General features: G+C 35.6%; 1 protein-coding gene across 1 annotated transcript in view; it reads right to left on the bottom strand.

Moving 5' to 3' along the window:
* Window positions 1-20,972, bottom strand: part of FGD4 (FYVE, RhoGEF and PH domain containing 4) — a 47,600-nt gene that overhangs the window by 8,208 nt on the left and 18,420 nt on the right. Inside the window, exons 3-10 of the mRNA XM_015815674.1 lie at window positions 18,746-19,223; window positions 14,841-14,930; window positions 10,301-10,446; window positions 8,126-8,282; window positions 7,665-7,803; window positions 6,462-6,520; window positions 3,231-3,377; window positions 1,605-1,777 (exon numbers count right to left, since the gene is read on the bottom strand). Of these exons, the coding sequence (XP_015671160.1) occupies window positions 1,605-1,777; window positions 3,231-3,377; window positions 6,462-6,520; window positions 7,665-7,803; window positions 8,126-8,282; window positions 10,301-10,446; window positions 14,841-14,930; window positions 18,746-19,223 (1,389 nt within the window). The remainder of the gene's footprint in view (window positions 1-1,604; window positions 1,778-3,230; window positions 3,378-6,461; window positions 6,521-7,664; window positions 7,804-8,125; window positions 8,283-10,300; window positions 10,447-14,840; window positions 14,931-18,745; window positions 19,224-20,972) is intronic.

The raw sequence follows: 20,972 nt of genomic DNA, 5'->3' as shown, positions 1-20,972 counted from the left end.
TGATTATAGGAATGCCTACGGGACATCATATTTTCCCTAAGAACATCAAAGAAGGAAACCAAGGCTGTGACTTGCTTTCACTTTCATGGAATCAGAATAACTATACTAAACAGACCAATGGTTCTGTTCCATGACTCCAGACTGTGTAGCTGCATGATAAAAATAAATCTTATCATCTGTGTCAACTGCTAGAACATGGGAGGTTTAATAAGATAATACTCTAGGCATTTAAGTCTTAGAGGTACAGACAGAGACTGTATAAATTGATCTAATCAAACATTAAGTTCTGTTTCTCACGGGGTTGCAGTAATGGCTCTATGAGATCAACAGGAAGCAATCATCTCTATAACAAAATGCACCTTATAACCACAAGCATCAATTTGCACTCTTTGTGGAATCAAACAAAGACAAATTCTTCTGGTAAAGAAAATCCTTAGGGCAAACTAATGCAATTTTTATGGGGATGAAGATTACTGTTTATCAGTGTGAGGCATGTACTCAATAACATAAGAAGGAAGATGTAGCTGGTATTACAAACATTTATCTAGCCTTTTTATTTATGCTCATTAAAAAAACAGAAGAGATTGTGTACTGTGGAAAGGACCCTAAAGAAACTCTTCATGTCACAGAGACATAGAGCATCCTGCAATCCACTAATTATAAATAAATAAACATGACTATTAACTATTCCACAGTACTTAATATAAACAGAATTCAGTTAACAGTGTTAAGTACATCTAATATATTTCTTCAATCTACCAGAAGGACTTATTTGGTTTCAATAGTGAAATGTTCCAAGTCATTTTTGTAATTTTAATATAGGTTATTCTCGGATCTCTTCAGGCCAGATATATTTTCAAGCAACTTGATGCCTTCTGCTCAACATTTCCATTGGAATTGGAGATTCATCTAACCATACAGGTTCTACTCAACTTATGACCGCAATTAAACCTAAAAATTCTGTTGTTAAGCAAGGCAGTTGTTAAATGAGTTTTGCCCCATTTTACGACCATTTTAACCACTGTTAAGTGAATTGCTGCAGTTATTAAGTGAATTATACAGTCATCAAGCGAATTTAGCTTCCTCCTTTGACTTTGCTTGAATGGGAAGGTTACAAATGGTGATCACATGACCCCAAGTGCCCAAATTTTGATCATGTGACCATGCGGATGTTACAACAGTTGTAAGTGTGAAAAACCGTCATAAGTCACTTTTTTTAGAGTTATTGTAATTTCAAATGATCATTAAACAAATGGTTTTAAATCAAGGGCTACAGGAATCTAACTGACCTGGCAGGATTAGGGGAAAGGTCAAAAGTCAACAAAAAATCAGCTGGGGAAAGCTACCAGCATGCTGGCTGAGGAATTCTGGGAGTTGAAGTCCACACATTTTAAAGTTGCCAAGTTTGAAAATGCTGACCTAAAACCCATGATGTCCTAAAACCCATCACGCATTTTGAATTTCACTAAGAAGAATGAAAAGAACCACTGCTTTCCAAACGCAAGTCAGATATATGCCAGTTTTCAATATCTCTGCTCCAGGACTCTAAACTTTTACTTTCATGTGACTATGCTTCATGCAACAATCTTAAACTCACTTCTTACCTGGCCTGCAACTCTAAAGTTCGTTCTTTCCCAGACACTTGGAAAGTGTGTGGATATTCTTCATTGTGGGTTTCTACAATCTTCATACCATCAATGCCTACTCTTGTCCGGACTGTAAACTTAGATCCCACTAAGCTGAATTTTGGTACACAGTACAGCAACATGTTATTGAACTGGAAAAAAACAACAACAATATACCAAAAGACATTAGTGTCCACAATTGTATTAAATGGATTATATTGAACAAAAAGCATTCACTTTCCAATGTGAAAGTTGTGTCTTAGTGAAAGAAAAATAAGAAAGATATTAATAAGTGGTTAGCATAACTAACTTTGCTACAATCTTCCCAGGATATTCACTCAATTATAGTTCTCTTTCAATATACAATATAGTACAACCTGAGAGAAATGTTACATTTGCCATTGTGCAAAATAAGTACATGTTTCATAAAGGATTAAAGTAGTGAAGCCATTTTTATTTTGTTTAATGTTTACTTTAAAAAAAAAGTTCTTTGGTTTTGAAAAGTACAGCTTGCCTGGAAGCTGACTTTGAGTGTAGAGAGTGTGAAATATTTTCTGGGAATACTTTTAAGTACAGAAAAGGATGGTCAAGATTGTTCTAAGGATTTTAGCCACATCTGTGTTACACAAACTTTTTCTAGAACTTAACTGACTTTGAGTTAAATCTGGCCTTAAATATAAACATGACTTTTAGGAAGAAGGCTGTAATACAAGTTTAGAAACTTAATTTCCTCTTCACAAAAGAGAGAAAAAAATAGTTAGAAAAATACTTTTGAAACTAACAGAAGGCATTTAAGTGTTTTCAGTGGGCACATGTCAGGCATGGGTCCACACATGAAAGTCCAATTAAACTAATTTATTGCTTCACATGCCTGTGGACAGGAATCTTCTCAACTAACAGGTAGCACCTGCTTTGAGTTAGATAAGGGTCCATGGAATTTAAGGGAGAGATTGGACTTAGTCTGTTTGTGGCTATGTAGGGATTCTAGGCTGATTCCTCTTTTAACTCTGCCCCCAGATTCTGCCACTCTTCCTCCTACAGCACCAAGATGTACTAGTTAAATACACCATTCATTACTTATCCATTCAAAAATAGGGGACATACGATTAAGAGAAGGTAGCCTGGTGGACAATTTCATAAGAATCCTTTTATTAATCTATAATCTAGTATTTATTTATTTGAATTTATTACCACCTGTCATCTTCTCCCCACTCCACATTGCTTTTTTGTAAACTTCCACCTGCAAACTGGGAAGTTTCCTTTGTCAGTATACATTAAGCGCCTCTTATCATTTAATTATGTTTCAGCCCTTTATTTGCATCAACATTAGTTCTAGTTAGAATTAACCATGGTTCCTGGTCCTTTCTAAAGTAAATTATAAGGCTGTTTAGGAGGAAGGCATGTTCATATTTAGCACTGCTTCACAAGTTATGTTAAGAACAATTAGAAACACTGTACTAGAAAGAGAACTACAGAAAGTCAATTTGGAAATCTTTCTTTGTAGGAAAAAACACAGCACTGAAATAGCACTTCCCCTTCACCTGCACAAACATAGAAATCCATTGTTAAAGACATTTAAAATGGTAGTCAGAGGAAAATACTTACTAAGAAGAGATATCTTTCTTGAGCTGATGTGTTGCGAGCAGCAAGCTTAAGTATTTGCCCTTCTTTTATCAGTTCATTTGACGGGTTGACAATATCTTCTTCTTCCCCTAACATTTCATACACTTCTAGTAACTTCTTCAAATTTTCCTTTTTCATCAAAATAAAACAAATGAGCAACATTGATGCGAGCTGCTTGCAACTTTTTTTATGAAAATTGCAAAAGACAGAAAGCATTGGTTTTAAAAATTAAATTACAGACTTGTTTTTTTATATATAAAACATTTCTGTAGCAAAATAGTTGACCCTGGACAGTGTCACAATTAAATGACCTTCCTGGTAAGAGAGTTCCATTGGTTAGTCAATACATACATTTTAAAAATAGCAGTAAAATATTGAGGTATTATGTTCATTCACTGAAAAGGAAAAAAAATACTAGTGTGTACTCAAATTTCTCCTGAAGCTTGGGTGAGATCTATCTCAGGATAATTCTATATGGTGTTTAACAGAAGTTCCAGAATTGCTAGGACAATTAACCAGTGGAACAGCTTACCCCCAGAAATCATGGGCGCTCCATCACTGGAGATTTTTAAGAAGAGACTAGACAGTCACTTGTCTGAGATGGTATAGGTTCTCCTGCTTGAGCAGGGGGGCTGGACTAGAAGGTCTCCAAGGTCCCTTCCAGCTCTATTCTATTCTGTTCTGTTCTGTTCTAGATTAATGATCAGGACCATTCATTAAATTACAGCACAAAAAAAACTTATTTAAGCCTATACACAAGAATCTATTCATCTAAAGTTCAATATTAAATTGGCATCAGATAAGGATCAATGGAATTCAAGAGGGGATGGACTTGGATTGTTTGTGGCAATGTAAGGACTCTAAGCTGATGACATGTTTAACTCCACCCTCCAGCTCTGCCCACTCTTCTTCTACATCAATAACCTCATGGGTTACGAAGAGGATGAAACAAAGAGAGAGTTCATTTATCTTCTATATAAATAAAAATGTAAATGTTCATTTGTTCAAAATCTTAAATCTCCGAAAGTTCTTCACCGATTGCTTTGAAATTTTGACACAACGTTGCATTCGAATACGCACGTGTTTTTATATACCTATATTATATAGATGTCACACCTGTGACAGGTAAAAACATGCTTTTTTTTGAAAAACAGCGCCATCTGTTGGACGTAAAAACAACACAAATGTGTGCTTTCTCTTTTCTTTCTTTTCCATTTAACCAGACTGAGCCACAGCAACGCGTGGCCGGGTACAGCTATTTACTTTAAAGATTTATATGATTTATATAGATAGATTTAGAAACTCACAAACATATTCTATAAAGGTAACACATAAAAAAGATGTTTCATCAGGTATATTGCACAGTTCACATATAGCAGTTCTTTTTTCTCAAAGAACATCTCGTTTCCTCAAGACTGGAAAAGCCAAAATATGGGTCATGTACAAAAACAAGAAAAGTGCTCTAAGAATTGTGCAAAGATGCAGTTCCTTTGGGGGAAATCATCTATGACAAAACCAGGAGCGGGTGTACTTGCCAAAATAAATGGCAACTGCTTTAATTGCCCTTCTGGATAGTGTAGGAACTTTTGGGAAAATGAATGTAATATTTTAATAAAAATAGTACTTCTCACTTAGGCATCCATAAAATTGATAGTTATCCATAAGACTTAAATACAGGTAATCCTCGCTTACAATCATTTGTTTAATGACCATTTGAAGTTACAATGGCATTGAAAAAAGAGACTTTTTTTGTCATAGAATGCAGGGCTTTTTTTGTCATAGAACACACTGGAACAGAGTTCCGGCACCTTTTTTCGATGGATTTTCCAGAGTTGCGTTCTTTTCCTATTGTTTCCCTTCCTATCCTCGTTTGTTTTTGTAAATGCCCTGCTGGCGGTACGGTGAGAGCGGGGTCCCCTCCAGTGCTGTCTGCCTCCTCTAGGGGGAGCCATGAGGCACCAGAGCACAACAGCCAGAGCATGGCTTGATTGGCTGGGTCGGACCACGTGGTGTGGAAGCCGATAGTGACAGTGGGAGACACATAAACGTGGAGGCCATCTTTCATGAGAGGGTGAGTGAGTCTTTTGCATTCCCTTACAGAAGGTGGGGTGTGAGGTTAAAAAGAGGCAAAGCGAGAGGAAAGAAAGCGGCTGACATGGAAGTTTGCCCAACAGCAAAACTTTGCTGTTTTGGTTCCCAGTTCAAAGGCTGGGATGTCTACGAAAATCTCTTTTTAGTCTTTTATACTTTATATTCAAACTGCAGAGGGGAAGAATAAGAATAAAGCCAATGTCTTGTGATTTGGAGGTATTATTATTAATAATAATAATATATATTAATTATGTATTGGTCAGATGTAAAGGTAGACCTACAGTATGAGGTTTAATCAGATCTATTTATTAAATTGGGTTTAACTGAAGGTAAATTAAAAGTAATCTGTTCACTGACAAAGTTTCAACTTTAATTTGTTTCAAGTCAATATCCATATTAAACTCCAAATGTAAATTTTTCAAGCTTGTTTGACAACTTCTTAAAAATAATTCAATCTTTTACAAGCAACCAAATTTTGTTTTATTGGGCCAATTTCATTCCACATAGAAAGCTGACATTTCCACTCATTAAACTAAATGGGTATGCCAGTGGTAAATGTCCCAAAAGATTAATAAAATGCCTTCTTGAAATTTAAAGCCACACAGTGCATGGTAACATTAATAGTATTAACTTACCTTGAACAAAATCCTAGTCTATTAGATACACTAAAAATTGAAGGGGTTTTTTTTCAACTACAAAGGTAAATCTTGTCGGGTAGGCAAGGCGGGTTGTATGACGTGTGTGAGTTCGGGCACTTTTTTTTTTTTTTTTTTTTTTTACAAAAAAAGCACTGCTTATGACTGTTTCACACATACAACAGTTGCAGCACCCCCATGGGCACATGATAAAAATTCAGACGCTGGGCAATTTTCTGACAAGCAAAGTCAATGGGAAAGCCAGATTCACTTAACAACAGTAACGGTGTTACTAATTTAACAAGTGAAGTGGTTCACTTAACAACTGCAGCAAGATAGATCGTAAAATGGAGCAAAACTCACTTAACAACTGTCTTGCTTAGCAATGGAAATTTTGGGCTCAATTGTGGTTGTAAGTTGAAGACTGCCTATAATAATAACTAAAATGCAGATTCTGCAAATAGAAAATGCCAAATAAGTTACTCACCATTTTCCGAATGGCACTATTAGAGTGACTTGCAGCTGTGGATATAATTTCCAAGGATTCTAGGGAAGAAATGGAAAATAAAAAAGATTATTTTTTATCCTTAATATTTTAAAAGTTAACTTGCATATACCCTTTAAAAAAAAAAAAAAGAGCTGACAAACTAAATTAAGTAGCCATATACTCTCTAGCATAGCAAGCTTTCAAGGCATATACTGTATATATATATATATACACACACATACATACACACACATACATACATAATATATATATACATATACATACATATACATATACATACACATACATACATATACATACATATTTGTTTTCTTAGATTTTCACCGGTACAGGTATGCAGGTCTTGGCGTATTCGGGTCTTTTCCCGCCAAGACCTGCATATATACACACACACACACATATATCCTCAGAGCAACAGAGACTTCCTGCAGCCAACATAGGTATGTTAAACTTGAGTATTAAATGGTCATGATAATGCATCTTTTGCTGAAATGAAGCATAAAACAAGTCCTTGGCAGAATAATTTTTCCGCTATGTAAAATGCAAATCCAGCTATTAATTCAAATTGTCACTGCCAGCTCAGTCACTTCAAACTGGAATATGTATGAAAATGACTGCTATGCTTGTCCTTTTGACACCAAATGAAATCTGCGGAAGTCAATTAAAGGCAAGGATATGACAGGACTGCCACTATGCTGAAGGAAAACTAATCTTAACCTCCTTATTCAAATTTCAGAAAAAAACAGAGTCCATTAATTTAATCAAGGAAATAGATCTTTGGGAAAAAAATAATCATAACATATATCTTTCTGTGGTTTGAATTAACAAACCAATCTCTTATTTAAACATTTGCACAAAACTATTATGAGCATTCATGGAATGAAATAATTTGGAAAAAAATGGAAACTCCTTTTTTAAAACTATAATTTAAAAAGAATACCTTTAAAATTATAACTAATTTATGACAGTAGCAAAAACCATCAGAAATTAAAACTGAATATAGCATGTCAGTAAGAGAATGCATACTGATATGCTGATATACTTATTTCCTCCTGCATTCCAGTATACAACTGAAATGCAAGAGAAAATAAGATTTTTTTTTTCATCCCGACAACCAAAGGAAAATAGCGAACTGTAAAATAGTTCCTCTTTCGCTTCATGCAGAATGCACACAAACATTACTTTCAGCATCTTTCCAATCGAGAGAATCTGCAGGCAATTTTCTCAAATAATCCTTCAACAGCATCTCATATCTTGGAATTCGTTGTACAGGTTCTAGCATGTGATGCTGCAAAGTCAGATTTCCACAAACTTTCTGTTTCTAGAAAAAAAAAGAATGAAAACTGTTAATATACATCTTGTACAAGACAGGTAGTCCTCAGCTTTAATAATTTGGATTCAGTGGAATTTTAGATCTCCTAGTTTTCATTAGCCATATATGACCCACACTTTAGACAACTTAAGTTTTATCATTTCATGGGTAGAATATTAGATAACTATAGGCACTTTCAAATTGTATCCAGAAGGCACTATATACCATGCAACAAAATAAAATGCTGCTGACATGGTCTTGTGTGTGTGTGTGTGTGTGTGTAATAAAATCATTGTCTCTTTCACTCATACTACATACATACACATATTACCTGAATATCTTGAATAATAGATTTGAAACAAGGAGATCTCTCAGTCCATGTTTTTACCAACTCCATTGCATTGTCAAAATTCTTCACATACTCTCCATACATCTTGAGAAAAGGAGCCAGTTTCTGCAGAATATCACTGATCCTGGGATTGGTGTCCCTAAATAGGAGGAAAAAAGGCAGCAACATATGAATACTGTGTTAAAAGTCAAGTAATAGTTACCATGGGCCTTTTAGTACTGTAAATTCTTTGTCATTGGGTTAGTTTGCCTGCCTTAATACCTACAGGTAGCACTCGAATTACAACAGTTCATTTAGTGACCATTCGAAGTTACAACAGCACTGAAAAAAGTGACTTAAGACCATTTTTCACACTTATGACTGTAGCAGCATTCCCATGATCACGTGATTTACATTTGGATGCTTGACAACTGACTCACATTTATGATGGTTGCAGTGTCCCGGGATCATGTGATCCCCTTTTACAAACTTCTGACAGGCAAAGTCAATGGGGAAACCAGATTCACTTAACAACTGTGTTACTAATTTAAGAACTGTAATGATTCACTTAATAAATGTGGCGAGAAAAGTCGTAAAATGGGGCAAAACTCACTTAACAAATGGACTCAATTGAGATCGTAAGTTGAGGACTACCTGTACTTTGCGCGTGACAATTTAAAAAAGAATATTTCATAGGATTTTCAGACTCAAACTCATATTCTCAAATGTGACGATTACAATTTGTTACAGGTGCTTTTAGTGAAGGCCTATCACGAAAAGCACTCATCTTTTCAATTAATTAATTAGACTCCCACAGTAGAACGCTAACCTCTAATTGTTCAGGAGCCAATGCCTCTACTTTATGAAAGATTTTATCCTCCATACTGATCATTTGTAAGGGAGACACAAGCAATTCTCAAAGTTGTAACTAATATTCTACAACAGGAAAGATTACACAAGGACAATCTGTACAGTAATCCCACCTCTGTGTTTTTCCACCCAATGGGATCAGAGAGTGAACAGGACTGAAGTATGTGATCTGGTTTTGAGTTGAAAGAAATTTGCATGACCAAGGGGAGAAGTGAAAAAACAAAAATGGGTGTGTTCAATTTAATATATCTTTAATTTTAAAAATTAACAAAAATCTTGCTGCTGAAAATAATTAACTTTTTTTGCTACTGAACTTTGACAGTTGAATTTAGAGGGGTATATACGGATTGTGGGCCCCATGTTTCTCACCCCACATGTTAAGAAGGTTTGGCAACATGAGCTGCCATATATCCCTTTCTTCCTAAAATGTGGTCTGGAGAAAATTAGTGGATGATTGTAATTAACAACTACATCCAAACTCAGAAAAGGTATGATTCTGAAAAATATTTTTTTTATGAAGCAAGACAAAAAGAAATCTGGGCTTATGAATCTTAAAACTACAAATAAGCTTAACATCTGTCTTAATTCCAGACACAACTTTAAGCTAGTCAAAAAGCAGAAATAAATTTCAGAATTTCTTGTACAATACAAAATGAGAGGGGAGTTAAGATTTGGTTGGTACTGAAAAGGCATTGAGATAATAGTAGATCTTTTGCAATCAGAAATCCTTTCCTATCCTAAAATCAGTATTAAATATTGCAAAAAAAAATATCCCTGGAACTCTCTTTTCTCCTTTCTTCTGATGTTCAGAAAACAAAAGATAAATAAGTAAAGAAACAAAAAAAAACCTGTTAAATAAAGGTGCATATAACTCCATGTCATAATATCTACTTAAAATAAAGACTTCCCTTTTAAAAAAAATGTTCACTGCAGCACTGTGCTAAAATAAAAGTCTTTTTTTTTAAAAAAAGAAAATTCAACTCACAGCTTGACCAAGTATATTTCTCTTAACATATTAAAACAAACATCCAGTTCATGATGTAGAAGTTGATCTTTTTTATTCTACAAATACAGATTGATCTTGTCCGCTCCAATATTGCCTTGTGGCAATCCATATATTTTTGATACTAGTTTTAAGGCAAAGGTATATTCTATTTCCAGGGTTTTTCATACAGAATCTTTAAGGATCTCAATTACACAAAGTTAAATGCTTCTTGTGTGGGGGGAGGGAATCCACAATCTCCTACGGAAGGATGATGTCCATGTTATTTTTCATACTGTTGTTCAACAATTTGCAACCATGCTTACCATTCTTGCATCCTTTTCTCAAGATCAGGTAGCAAGAATTGACTATGGAACTGATTTATGGATGAAATATTGGAAAATATTTTATTAACGACTTCAGCTGGAAATGATCCCCTGTTAGCTTCATCCATTAGTTTGCTATAAAAGACCTGCAAAGAATGGAAGACAGAGTCACGCATAAATGCATTCCTGCTCCCCTCACATTAGCACAAGATAAAAGATCTCTGGTGTTTATTAGTATATCAGGTAATCTATAATAATGTTTTTAACAATCTCCTGTTGTTATAGCCTCTGTTTGTTTTAAGGGATCAATACAGGGCTACTTATTTTTGCCCTTCATAGCGGTTTCTTTACAAAGCAAGGATGTGCAGTGCGAAAGCATAAATGGATTTCAGAAGTAATGGGGGCACCCATGTTGTACCCCTGTGCATTTTTTTCCAGTACCTGCATCCTTTCATAAAAAAGTTGCTGACGGATACTACATTCACATCCCTGTACTCTCCAAACAACCTTTTTCTGCTGTGAATCCAAAGCACCACAGTGTGAAATGACCTTCAAACATGTCAGTTTTTATTCTAGGAAAGCTATGCAATCTTCTGAGCCAGCAGATTTTTGATTTATGTGCTGCTTCTTTTTTTTTCTTCCTTTCCTTCAAAAGTCATCTTCCCTTACATTCGCTGCTCATTTAAGTCAAAACATTCATCCCCATGTTACACTGATGAGCAATCACATCGATCCTTTTTCGTATTCCATTTTTTATGGAACACAGAAACAGACTGATATAACAACCTTCAGTTACTCTTTATTTCTTTATTTGATTTATATACCTGCCCATCTCACTGTTACATGACCCTTGGACATATTATGTTACACAATTCTGAACGCATAACGATTTATTAGCTGGCTACATTCTGATGAAATAAATACCTTAGGACTCCTTATCACTTCCTTCAGACTACCATAAGGCTTGAGTTAGTCTTGCTGATAGCTAGCTAAAAAAAGTTAATCTAACTGCAAACAAGAGCAACATGCTTTATCTGGATTTGGAAGCTACATAATTAAAATCTTACAAAAGAGGTTTGTCTTCTTTTATGTTTTCTGGGGGTGGGTTATTTTTAACTTTAGGGTTCCCTTATAGTCTCTCATTCAATGTTAATTCTGCTTAGCTTTTCAAGATCAATCTATAATGAAGATGGAGCTTTTTTATGATATAAAATGAATTCCACTTCTCAAAAAGTTGGTTTTAAAAAAATAATATTGCAGGATCCAATCTGGGTTGGTCACTGGGACCAGAGGTTTAGTCTTCCAAGCTTTCGGACTCATGCTGAAGCCCATCCTCAGGGAACTTCTCTCTAGCAGTTCTTATCTGCTCTGGTCCCAGTGACCAATCCCGATTGGGTCCTACAACATTATCCTGGAACATGTATATTCGCCTTCATTCATGAAATAACATTAATCAATTAAAATCCCAAGCACACTTGAATGCAAACAAATTTTTCTGCCAGGGGAAGTTTCAAGTTATTTTTGTAGCTGTCTAACCCAGGAGAAAGGTGGTGGAATGGAATGTGCAACCTCAAGAGTCATTCTTATGTAAACCATAGTTAGGTTTCATGTGAATATACAGCCTTAACTTCAATTTTTACAAAAACTTTGAGGGTGCATTTTATTACCAACACTACGAATGAGGTCAAAGTTATAAATTTAGGATCTAATAAACCAATAGATTTGCAATTAGGAAACTGATTTTAGTGATGTAGAATTTCCTTTTTAGTAGTCCATTTAGACTCCTGGTGACTTCATGGACACATCTATCTGGTTTTCCTAGAATCAGTACAGAAATGATTTGCTACTGCTACCTTCTGGGATTTTTTTTTTTTTTAAAAAAAAACACTTCCCAGTCTATCCTGTAGCTTAAGGATTTGCTAGTAGTTTTCCATCCAAGTATAGCCAGGTCCACCCAATATTAGGTTTTTGAGATGAGCCAAAGTCAACTGGGTGTTGCCGTACAGCTGCTCAATATTATGTTTTGGAATGTTTGAAAATGTAATATAAAATTTATAGCTTTTTTAAAAGGGCAAAATGTAGCAACACAGAGTAACTAGCTTACATAGGCCTCAATATTTTTAATGTGGCTTGCAGCTACCATTTACTTACAGCATTCTCTATAAAAGACAAAATATAGGGCTTAGTTTAGGAAATATAAAATCACAAGCAAACTTCAGGGGTCCATGTCACCTCCTTTTCACTTCAACAATTTCAAAGAGGTTAAAACAGGTATGTAAGGACTAACTTACAGGATCTCCCAATTCTAGCACCTCTGCAGGGTGCTGCTTGAAAAAGACTTCATTAAACTATGATTTGCTAAAAAGAAGCAAAGAAGCAATCAAAGAGAAAGACAGGTGAGTAAGAATAGCTGGAGAAAATCAGCAAAGGCATCAGAAATTTGAAATGAGAATATCAGTCAAAGAAGTTTTGGACAGGACTTGGGGAATGAAGGATTAGGCAAAAGACAAAAACGTTTAATGGGAAATGCAAGAATAATGATAGATGAGGTATATGGGATAAGATTGATGGGCATCCTGAAACAAGGATAGATAGAAAGATGGATTGTTAACTACAGAGAAGCAAAAACTGAATTCGGCCTGTGTCTCATGAAGCATAGGGACAAAGTGAAATCTTGTACTATCCATGAGATGTTAATGAAAACATAAGGCAGGTCCAATATGCAAATGAAGGACAGGCACTAATCTGAATTTGCCAGCCAAATACTCAACTGAAACATTTCTAATATGGTACTCTTTTAATTATCAGTAGCAATAGCACTTAGATTTATATACCACTCAATAATTGTTTACAGCACTCTCTAAGTGGTTTACAAATGTCAATATTTTGCCCCCAACAATCTTGGTCCTCATTTTACCGACATCAGAAGGATGGAAATCTGGGTCAACATTGAGCCATTCAGGATCAAACTACTGGCTGTGGGCAAAGTTAGCCTGCAATACTGCATTCTAACCACTGCACCACCAGGGCTTTTAATTAAGTGCCTGCTTGCTTTTATAATCATATTATTTTGTTATTGATTTGTTCTGTTTCTTTGGCTGCCCACTCCCAGGCTTGTACATCACTTCACAGCAAAACAGCTCCTTACTAAGCTGAAAGGAATTGCATTAATTCATGCAGCCAACAACTACAGTAAGAAGATAGTAGTCTAAATAAACCACTAGAAATTTAAAGGTAACAAGAGACATCTAATTTCTATTCCAAAACTGGCAATTATGCAGTGCTTCTTACATTTCAAGTCAGAGAGAAAAATCCAAATCAACACAAAAGGAAGCTGGCTAAGTTTTAAAAAATGAGTATCTTCAAAACTCAATTTATAGTCTAAGGAGCCAAAAAGGGGGGAAATAATTATGTAAAGAGTGAAGGTGAGAAGCAATCCAAAAGACAGGACACCCCATGATGAAAAATGTTCGGATATAATATTGGGGAGAAAAATGTTTTATTGTAAACAAAAAGAACAGGCTACTGAAACAGGAGAGCAAAACCAAAGCTCGTGGGCTGTGTGACATTTAAAAATTTTTGGACTGTGGAATTTAAATGGAACTTTATTCTGATGGGATATGAGTAATTCCTAATTATTTTGTAGTTAGTCATCATTTCAAGTGGGAAATGAATGTGAATTTTCCCTTTCTTAATTGCAAAATTAAATTGGTCTCATGGTTATTAGGAGTGACCAACTAGCCACAGGGTGGTGTTTGCCAAAGGGAGAAAATGGACCCCATTGCTGAGAGAGAGAAAATGGGACACTGGAGGAAATATTCTTGATAATAGTGTGCTCACTTAGACAACTCTTCTCTTTCCAATAGAGAAAGAATGGCACAGGAAGATGTAATCTAAAACACTAATTCCCATTGAGGATATATGCTTGTATAAATTTACAAATATGCATGACCAACATCTTGGGAAATCATTATATATTGTCCAATATCTTGGCAGTAATTTCGATACCTCATGATTTGGCCATTTCATCAGATTCCAGTAAAAATGAATTATTATTTAAATTAGGAGACCTGCAAATTCCATTGGTGAGGCAGGTTTTGATACAATGCCTGCAGTTCTATATTACTGACTCTGGAGTTGAGTGCTGATCTTCAAAATCTACTGATAATAATGTAATAATCCACATAAAGGAAAAACACTGGTAGAAGATGTGGGGAAGAGATAACGCATTTATGAAGATGTGGTGGAAGAATGAAATGACAGCATATTTCCAAGAGTGATATGCAGATGTTTGGGGAACATTTGAGGAAACAAACGTAATATTCTTTAGTTTTAATCCAAGCTAATTTCAAAACAGATTCAGATAAAAAAAGCCTTCCTGTACATGTCTTATTTCATACATAACTCTAAGCCCAGGTTTTTCACCATATTATGAATTAGCACTGCATGTGACTCAAGCAAAAGTGTTTCTTGTTATACATTAAATTAAATTAAAACATTTCTTCACACACAAAAATAAGGAGGTAGAAAAAATGCTTACCTGATCCAAGAGAGCAAGTCTACTCACATAAGCTCTTTCAGTGTGCAAAAGCTCATTGACAATTTTGTAACATTTCTCTTCATTTGTTTCCTGGAAATACATGTGATTTTATTTTTAGAAGAAAGCTTTAAACATGTACTTTCTACCATTTCTTTTGCAATCAGTTACTATGTTCATCAAGCAATGATTTTTTTCAGAACTGAACTCAATTGAGCACAGGAAACTATATGAAAAACCAGAATGGTACACAAACAGTCCAAGGCCTATCTTATTGTGTTAAAACAAAAGTAAGCATAAATGCTTTTTAATGTGGCCTAGGATTTTTTTGGCCAATATTAACATCAGAAGCACTAACTAACGGTATCAATTTATTCAACAAAAGCTTACTATTTTGCTTGCTTGTTTTTCCACTTCAGATAAACTCACATTACAGAGGCATTACTAACAACTGTGGCCACTTTATCTGTGTTTAATCCTAATATTGTAGCATACGTAACATCTAACATCACTGCATGAAAGCTTTATCCACTTTTTTACTTTCCAAGATGGTTTTGGCTGTTGCAACTTTTTTCTTAAATATATAATTTCAAATTGTAATATGTGAAGTGATATCCTTAGGTCTTGTCAATAAGATCTTATATGTACAGAGATATGATGGTTGTTCTGATCATATCTGGAGTCACCATCTTTTGCCAGCATCTGAGCCAGCTTTGCAGTCACTGGCCAACAGTAATTTATATAAAAAACATATACACATAGTCCTCAATTTATGACCACAACTGGGACCAGAATTTCCAGCAATGCTGTTGTTAAGTGAGTTGTGTCCAATTTTACAAGCTTTTTTATGGTTGTTAAGCAAATCATTGAAGTTGTTAAATGAATCATATGATCATTAAGCAAATCCAGCTTCCTCCATTGACTTTGCTTGTCAGAAGCTGGCTGGGAATGTGTAATGAAACATGAAATAAGCAAACAATCAACTCCTGTATCCATTATTCTATTATATCTTCTTTTCCATCTGAAAGTCTTTGCACAAGAATGGCCAAATTATGCCACCAAAGAAAATCTTTGTTTCGAATGCAATCTAATTCCCTTAAGCAACTTTGTCTAGGCCAGTACACATTTTGTGTTATAATGCCATTACATGAAACAAATAGCTGGTATTGGTCACACTGGACAAGACATGCAAGACCGAAGTATTATATGTCCATATTCTTTTCAAAGCAGATCTTCCCCCACTGTGAGACCAACTTGATCTTTACAGTACAAATTGAAAACTGTATTTGAACTGCATGCAAATAGGAATGTACTCAAGAATGCTGGCTAGGATTAAAACTGGGGCCCAACTCTAATTCTAAATTCCATGAAGACAAACCATAGCCAATTGCTACTAAATTACAGTTGAAATTGGGGTGGAATAAATGCATTCATGAATTCTTCGCTTTGTTTGTTGTATTACAGAATGCACCATTTTTATGGGGTTGAGTTTTTTTCCTCAATTTTCTGACTTCTCCTTACATGTCTTTTCTACTTTATAGCAACCTTGATGAAGCTATTTTTCCAAGTTGTGTTCATTCCCACACGAAGAGCTTATTTCTAGCCTAAATATACCTGCCATTACAGCCGAACCATGGAATGAATTGTCAAAAAACATCTCTCACAGGACATATACAGGTAGTCCTTGACTTACGACCACAAGTGAACCCAAAATTTATATTGCTGAATGAGACATTTATTAAGTGAGTTTTGTCCTATTTTATGCCTTTTCTTCCACATTTGTTAAGTAAATCACTGCAGTTGTTATAACACGGTTGTTAAGTGAATCTGGCTTCCTCATTGACTTTGCTTGTCAAAAGATCACAAAAGGTGATCACATGACCACGGGACATTGCGACCGTCATAAATATGAACCAGCTGTCAAGCATCTGAATGTAAATCCTGTGACCATGGGGATCCTGCAACGGTCATAAGTGTGAAAAATGGTTAGGCCACTTTTTTCAGTGCCATTTTAATTTCAAATGATCACTAAGTGAACTGTTGTAAGTTGAGGACTAATGTATTAGTTTCCATCAAAGGATGTATGCTGAAACATTAATTCAGGGATTCAGGTGGTGAGAAGATCAGACTAAGCTGATACCTTTCGTCCCCTTCTCTAGATATCCACCACCACTTTCTTGTATATCGTTTATCAGCACCCAATAATTGCTTTTTCCTGAATATTATTATCAAATAATAATTCATTTATTTGGTCCATCTTCCTGTGTTACTTTGCACTTAGCATTAGGCATTAATATTAATACCCTCAGAAAGACAAAAGAGCCATTCTGGCTTTTTAGAGAAATCGGAGTGTGTGTGTGTGTATGTTTAAATTGAGCAAGAATGCCGTCTCCAATTGAGAAGGGGACTTCATAACAAACTCCCCCAGGATTACTCCTTAGCAGCTGCTTTAATATCTAGATTAATGGTGATACCAAGTGTATCGTTTCTCCCAGTTTCACAGGAAGGGCACTTACCCCAGAGTGCTTGCCCTGTTGAACAGAAAGTATACTCCTTCACAAACACAGAAACAAATGGCAATTTCACACAGCTATCACCTGTCCCCAAACCCTCAGAGCCATTCTCACAAAAGCCCACAATTTTATTGACTGCAGCCACTGTGGAGCCAGAGATGACACTTGCTCCCTCCAGCTCACCTACAACAGAAGGCAATAATTGCCTCTGGCCAACAAGCACTGCATCCTGGGTTTGATTTGCCTGTGTGAATTTCTTGTGTCTATTCACAAGAAAAGAAAAGGAGATCAATGGAGATGCAGGCACTGGGGAGAGCCTCAGCCAATTCGGGATGCTGCCTGCTTCAAAGGTGGCAGAGGTCAGTATCTTGAAAAATTGAAAATTGAGTGTCCCAAGAAGATGTCAATACAAAGATGCAGTGATGATCCAGGAGTAGCGCTACATTCTGGAAATACCTAGACTCACACCATGAAATGTAGATAGCGCTCACTTACTGACTGCACTTGGGAATGACAACTCTGTTGCTAAGCAACATGGTCCCTAAGTGAAATATCATGTGACTTACAACAGTTCCAGCTGCAGTCATTAAGCAAATCACCATGGGTTGTTAAACACAACATCACGTGACCATAACTTGCAACCTCCTGGTGGTTTCCCCACTGACTTTTTCTTGTCAGGAGCTGACTGTGAAGGTCACAATTTTTTATTTTATTTAATTTAATTTTATTATTTTATTTTATTATTTTTTTATAAAATGTATTGGCCGCCTGTCTTACCTCAGGGTAACTCTTACAATCATAAAAAATTAAAACTGTACAAAGATAAAAACATAAAAAATAATAAAATAAAATAAATAATAAAATAAAATAAAATAAAATAAATAATAAAATAAAATAAAATAAATAATAAAATAAAATAAATAATAAAATAAAATAAATAATAAAATAAAATAAATAATAAAATAAAATAAATAATAAAATAAAATAAATAATAAAATAAAATAAATAATAAAATATAAAATAAAATAAAAGGCGGTCAGGTGACTGGGAGGCTGTGGCTGTCATAAATGTGTGCCAAATTGTCAAAGGGCTCAAATCAGAATCATGTGACTCTGGGATGCCACTTCAAAAACCAGTTGTAAGTCTCTCTCTTCAGCACCGCGGCAACTTCGAACTTTGAACAAGCGGTTGGTGAAAAAAGAACTCTCTGTAAAGGAAAGGCTCTTCATTTCAAAAGCCTCTCCAATGCAATCTAATAAAAAGTCGTATCAAATTTCTACAAATCTAAGAATATGTGGAACCAAAATGGTTGTGATGATCAGAAGCTCCTTTACAAAAACACTGTTATCGTATTAATGTGAAAATCACTTTTTTTGTCTAATCCAGACTGCTTACCTTTATCTCTGTGTTAGAGTCTCGCTGACTGCCTTGCTCAACCCGCTTCTCTTCCTTATTGGCAATCATCTCTCCAGCTTCTTTTACAGATGGAAATGAATTTGCACTTGAAGCCCAGTGATAGCTCTTGATCTTCTGCCCCTTGCAAGCTGCTGTGGTTGGCAATGAGTCCGTACTAGTGTTCCCTCTTTCCCCATTTACCAAACTGCTATCAACTGCATCACAGTCATTTTGAATGTTTCTGCAGGCACGGTAGGCAGACCCCTTGTCTTGGCAGTCCCACTGATTCTGTGCTATTATGCCATTGGCTGTGTGATTCTGTACATCCTGAGACCAATCTCTACTGTTTCCCTGCTCGTGTAGGGGATGCTGGGTGAGGAATTTTGGCTGAGGTGATGGCACTGGTCCATACTTTCCTTGAGGTTTACCAACATTTAAAACAGAAGAGTCTTTCTTCAGTTCATTGGAAAAGGATGTGCTAAAAAGAATAAAATACAGAAACTGAATCCTGATGTATATGTGCAAAATTAGTATTAAAAACTAAAACAATGTACGAATCAAGTAACCATCTAGGAGAAAACCACACCTCTCCAAAACTGTCAGAGCAAGCTGTTGTATATAAACAAGAAGCAAACTCCATACTCACTTGCACTGATGAAGTTACCTAGTTAGGTAATGAAACATCTGTAAGCAAACAACCAAGCACCAAGGACTCCACAGTATAAAAAGCCACTGTGAGATAGAGACTCACTCATAACACTAATCTTATTAAAGATTAAAAAGGAGACAAGACTGAGATTGTAATTAGATGGATGTGAGGAAAACCTGTTTTGTATTTACTTGCAGGCCTGGCCTTCTCTGCAGGTTATCTGTCTGCATGTCTGTCTATTATCTGTCTGTCTGTCTATACATACATACATTCCCCTTTTTTGCTGGAGATTGGAGAAAGGGTTGAGAACCTGCTATTATTAATGAAAGAGGTCTGGCTTGGATCTTCTGACTACTCTACCCTTCCTGCTATATAAAACTTGCTACTTTTTAATACTTGAAAACTTTCTTGACCTAAGGAGCAAAAAGAAGAAAAAAAGAAATCTATGAAAAACAACATATTACAAGCATATCCTAACTTAAATATTTTGTTTGCGGCTAGAGGTATTGAACCACTTGAAGATATTTATGGCATTGAAGAAAGACTTCCTGTGTCAGGAATAGCTGCTGTTGTGCCACTTGCCCTCTGGAATGAGATTCCCCCCTGAAATGGTGTGACTTCTATCCCACTGATGTTCCATAAAGACTTGAAGACCTGTTTGTACTCCCAAGGTCTGAGGTGAGACCAACGGGCCCCTTGTTCAGTGTGTTTTTATTTTTGTTTTCTGCTTGTTTAATGTGCTCAGATTCCACGTTATTTTATTTATTTATTTATTTATTTATTTGATTTGTATCCCGCCCTTCTCCTCACCGGACTCAGGGCGGCTGACAGCCTTATAAAACAACATTACAACAAATATCAATATTAAAACCAGATTAAAAGAAAATATTTGTAAAGGCCTAGTCGTTAAAATTACCCTTAAAAACCCCACTAAAATTCCCTAGGCCAATCCCGNNNAGAGAGGATAAGCAGGATGACTCTGTGGTGGAAGGCAGGAATAATGAATGCAAGACTTCGACAGGTCAAATGGCAGAGAGAGATTTAATAGGCTGAGAAGGAAGTATAATAAAAAATGGTGAAAGTAGTTAGCGCTCAGACTATGGTCAATAGGAGAGCAGTTCACCAAGGGATTTTTTATCACAGTGGCTTGTTTCTTTTTAGCTCTTTTATATATATCTTTCCTCTTCCTTGTGTTAAATGTTTTCTTCTTTGTAACCTAAGATGTGATGCTTTTAACCAAGCACCAATTCATGGGACCCAAATATTCCAAGGTCACTAAAGTGGCACAATTTTCTGCCTTTTTTCCAGCAGTAGATTAAAGAAAACCAAAAGTTAATCTTCATGTGCGTTTAATAGAAAGGCAGAAATATCATATTGAAACTGGGGTGGGGGGATCTTGTTCTCTCTCCTATGAAACAGACTGCTTGTAAAATAAAATAGGGGAGTCCTGCATAGATTAGTTTGAGCTCTTGATCAAAAGGAGTTTATTAATCTAATAAATCAAATAAATGAACATAAGTTTTTCTTAAAAATAATGTTCCCCCCATCAACAATTGCTTTTCTAAGAAGAGGTATAAT

The sequence above is a fragment of the Protobothrops mucrosquamatus genome, unplaced genomic scaffold, assembly GCF_001527695.2.
Source record: "Protobothrops mucrosquamatus isolate PMUCROS unplaced genomic scaffold, P.Mucros_1.0 scaffold363, whole genome shotgun sequence".
Lineage (NCBI taxonomy): Eukaryota > Metazoa > Chordata > Lepidosauria > Squamata > Viperidae > Protobothrops > Protobothrops mucrosquamatus.
Note: the sequence above shows the minus strand (reverse complement) of the source record. Positions and strands in the feature narration are given on the sequence as shown.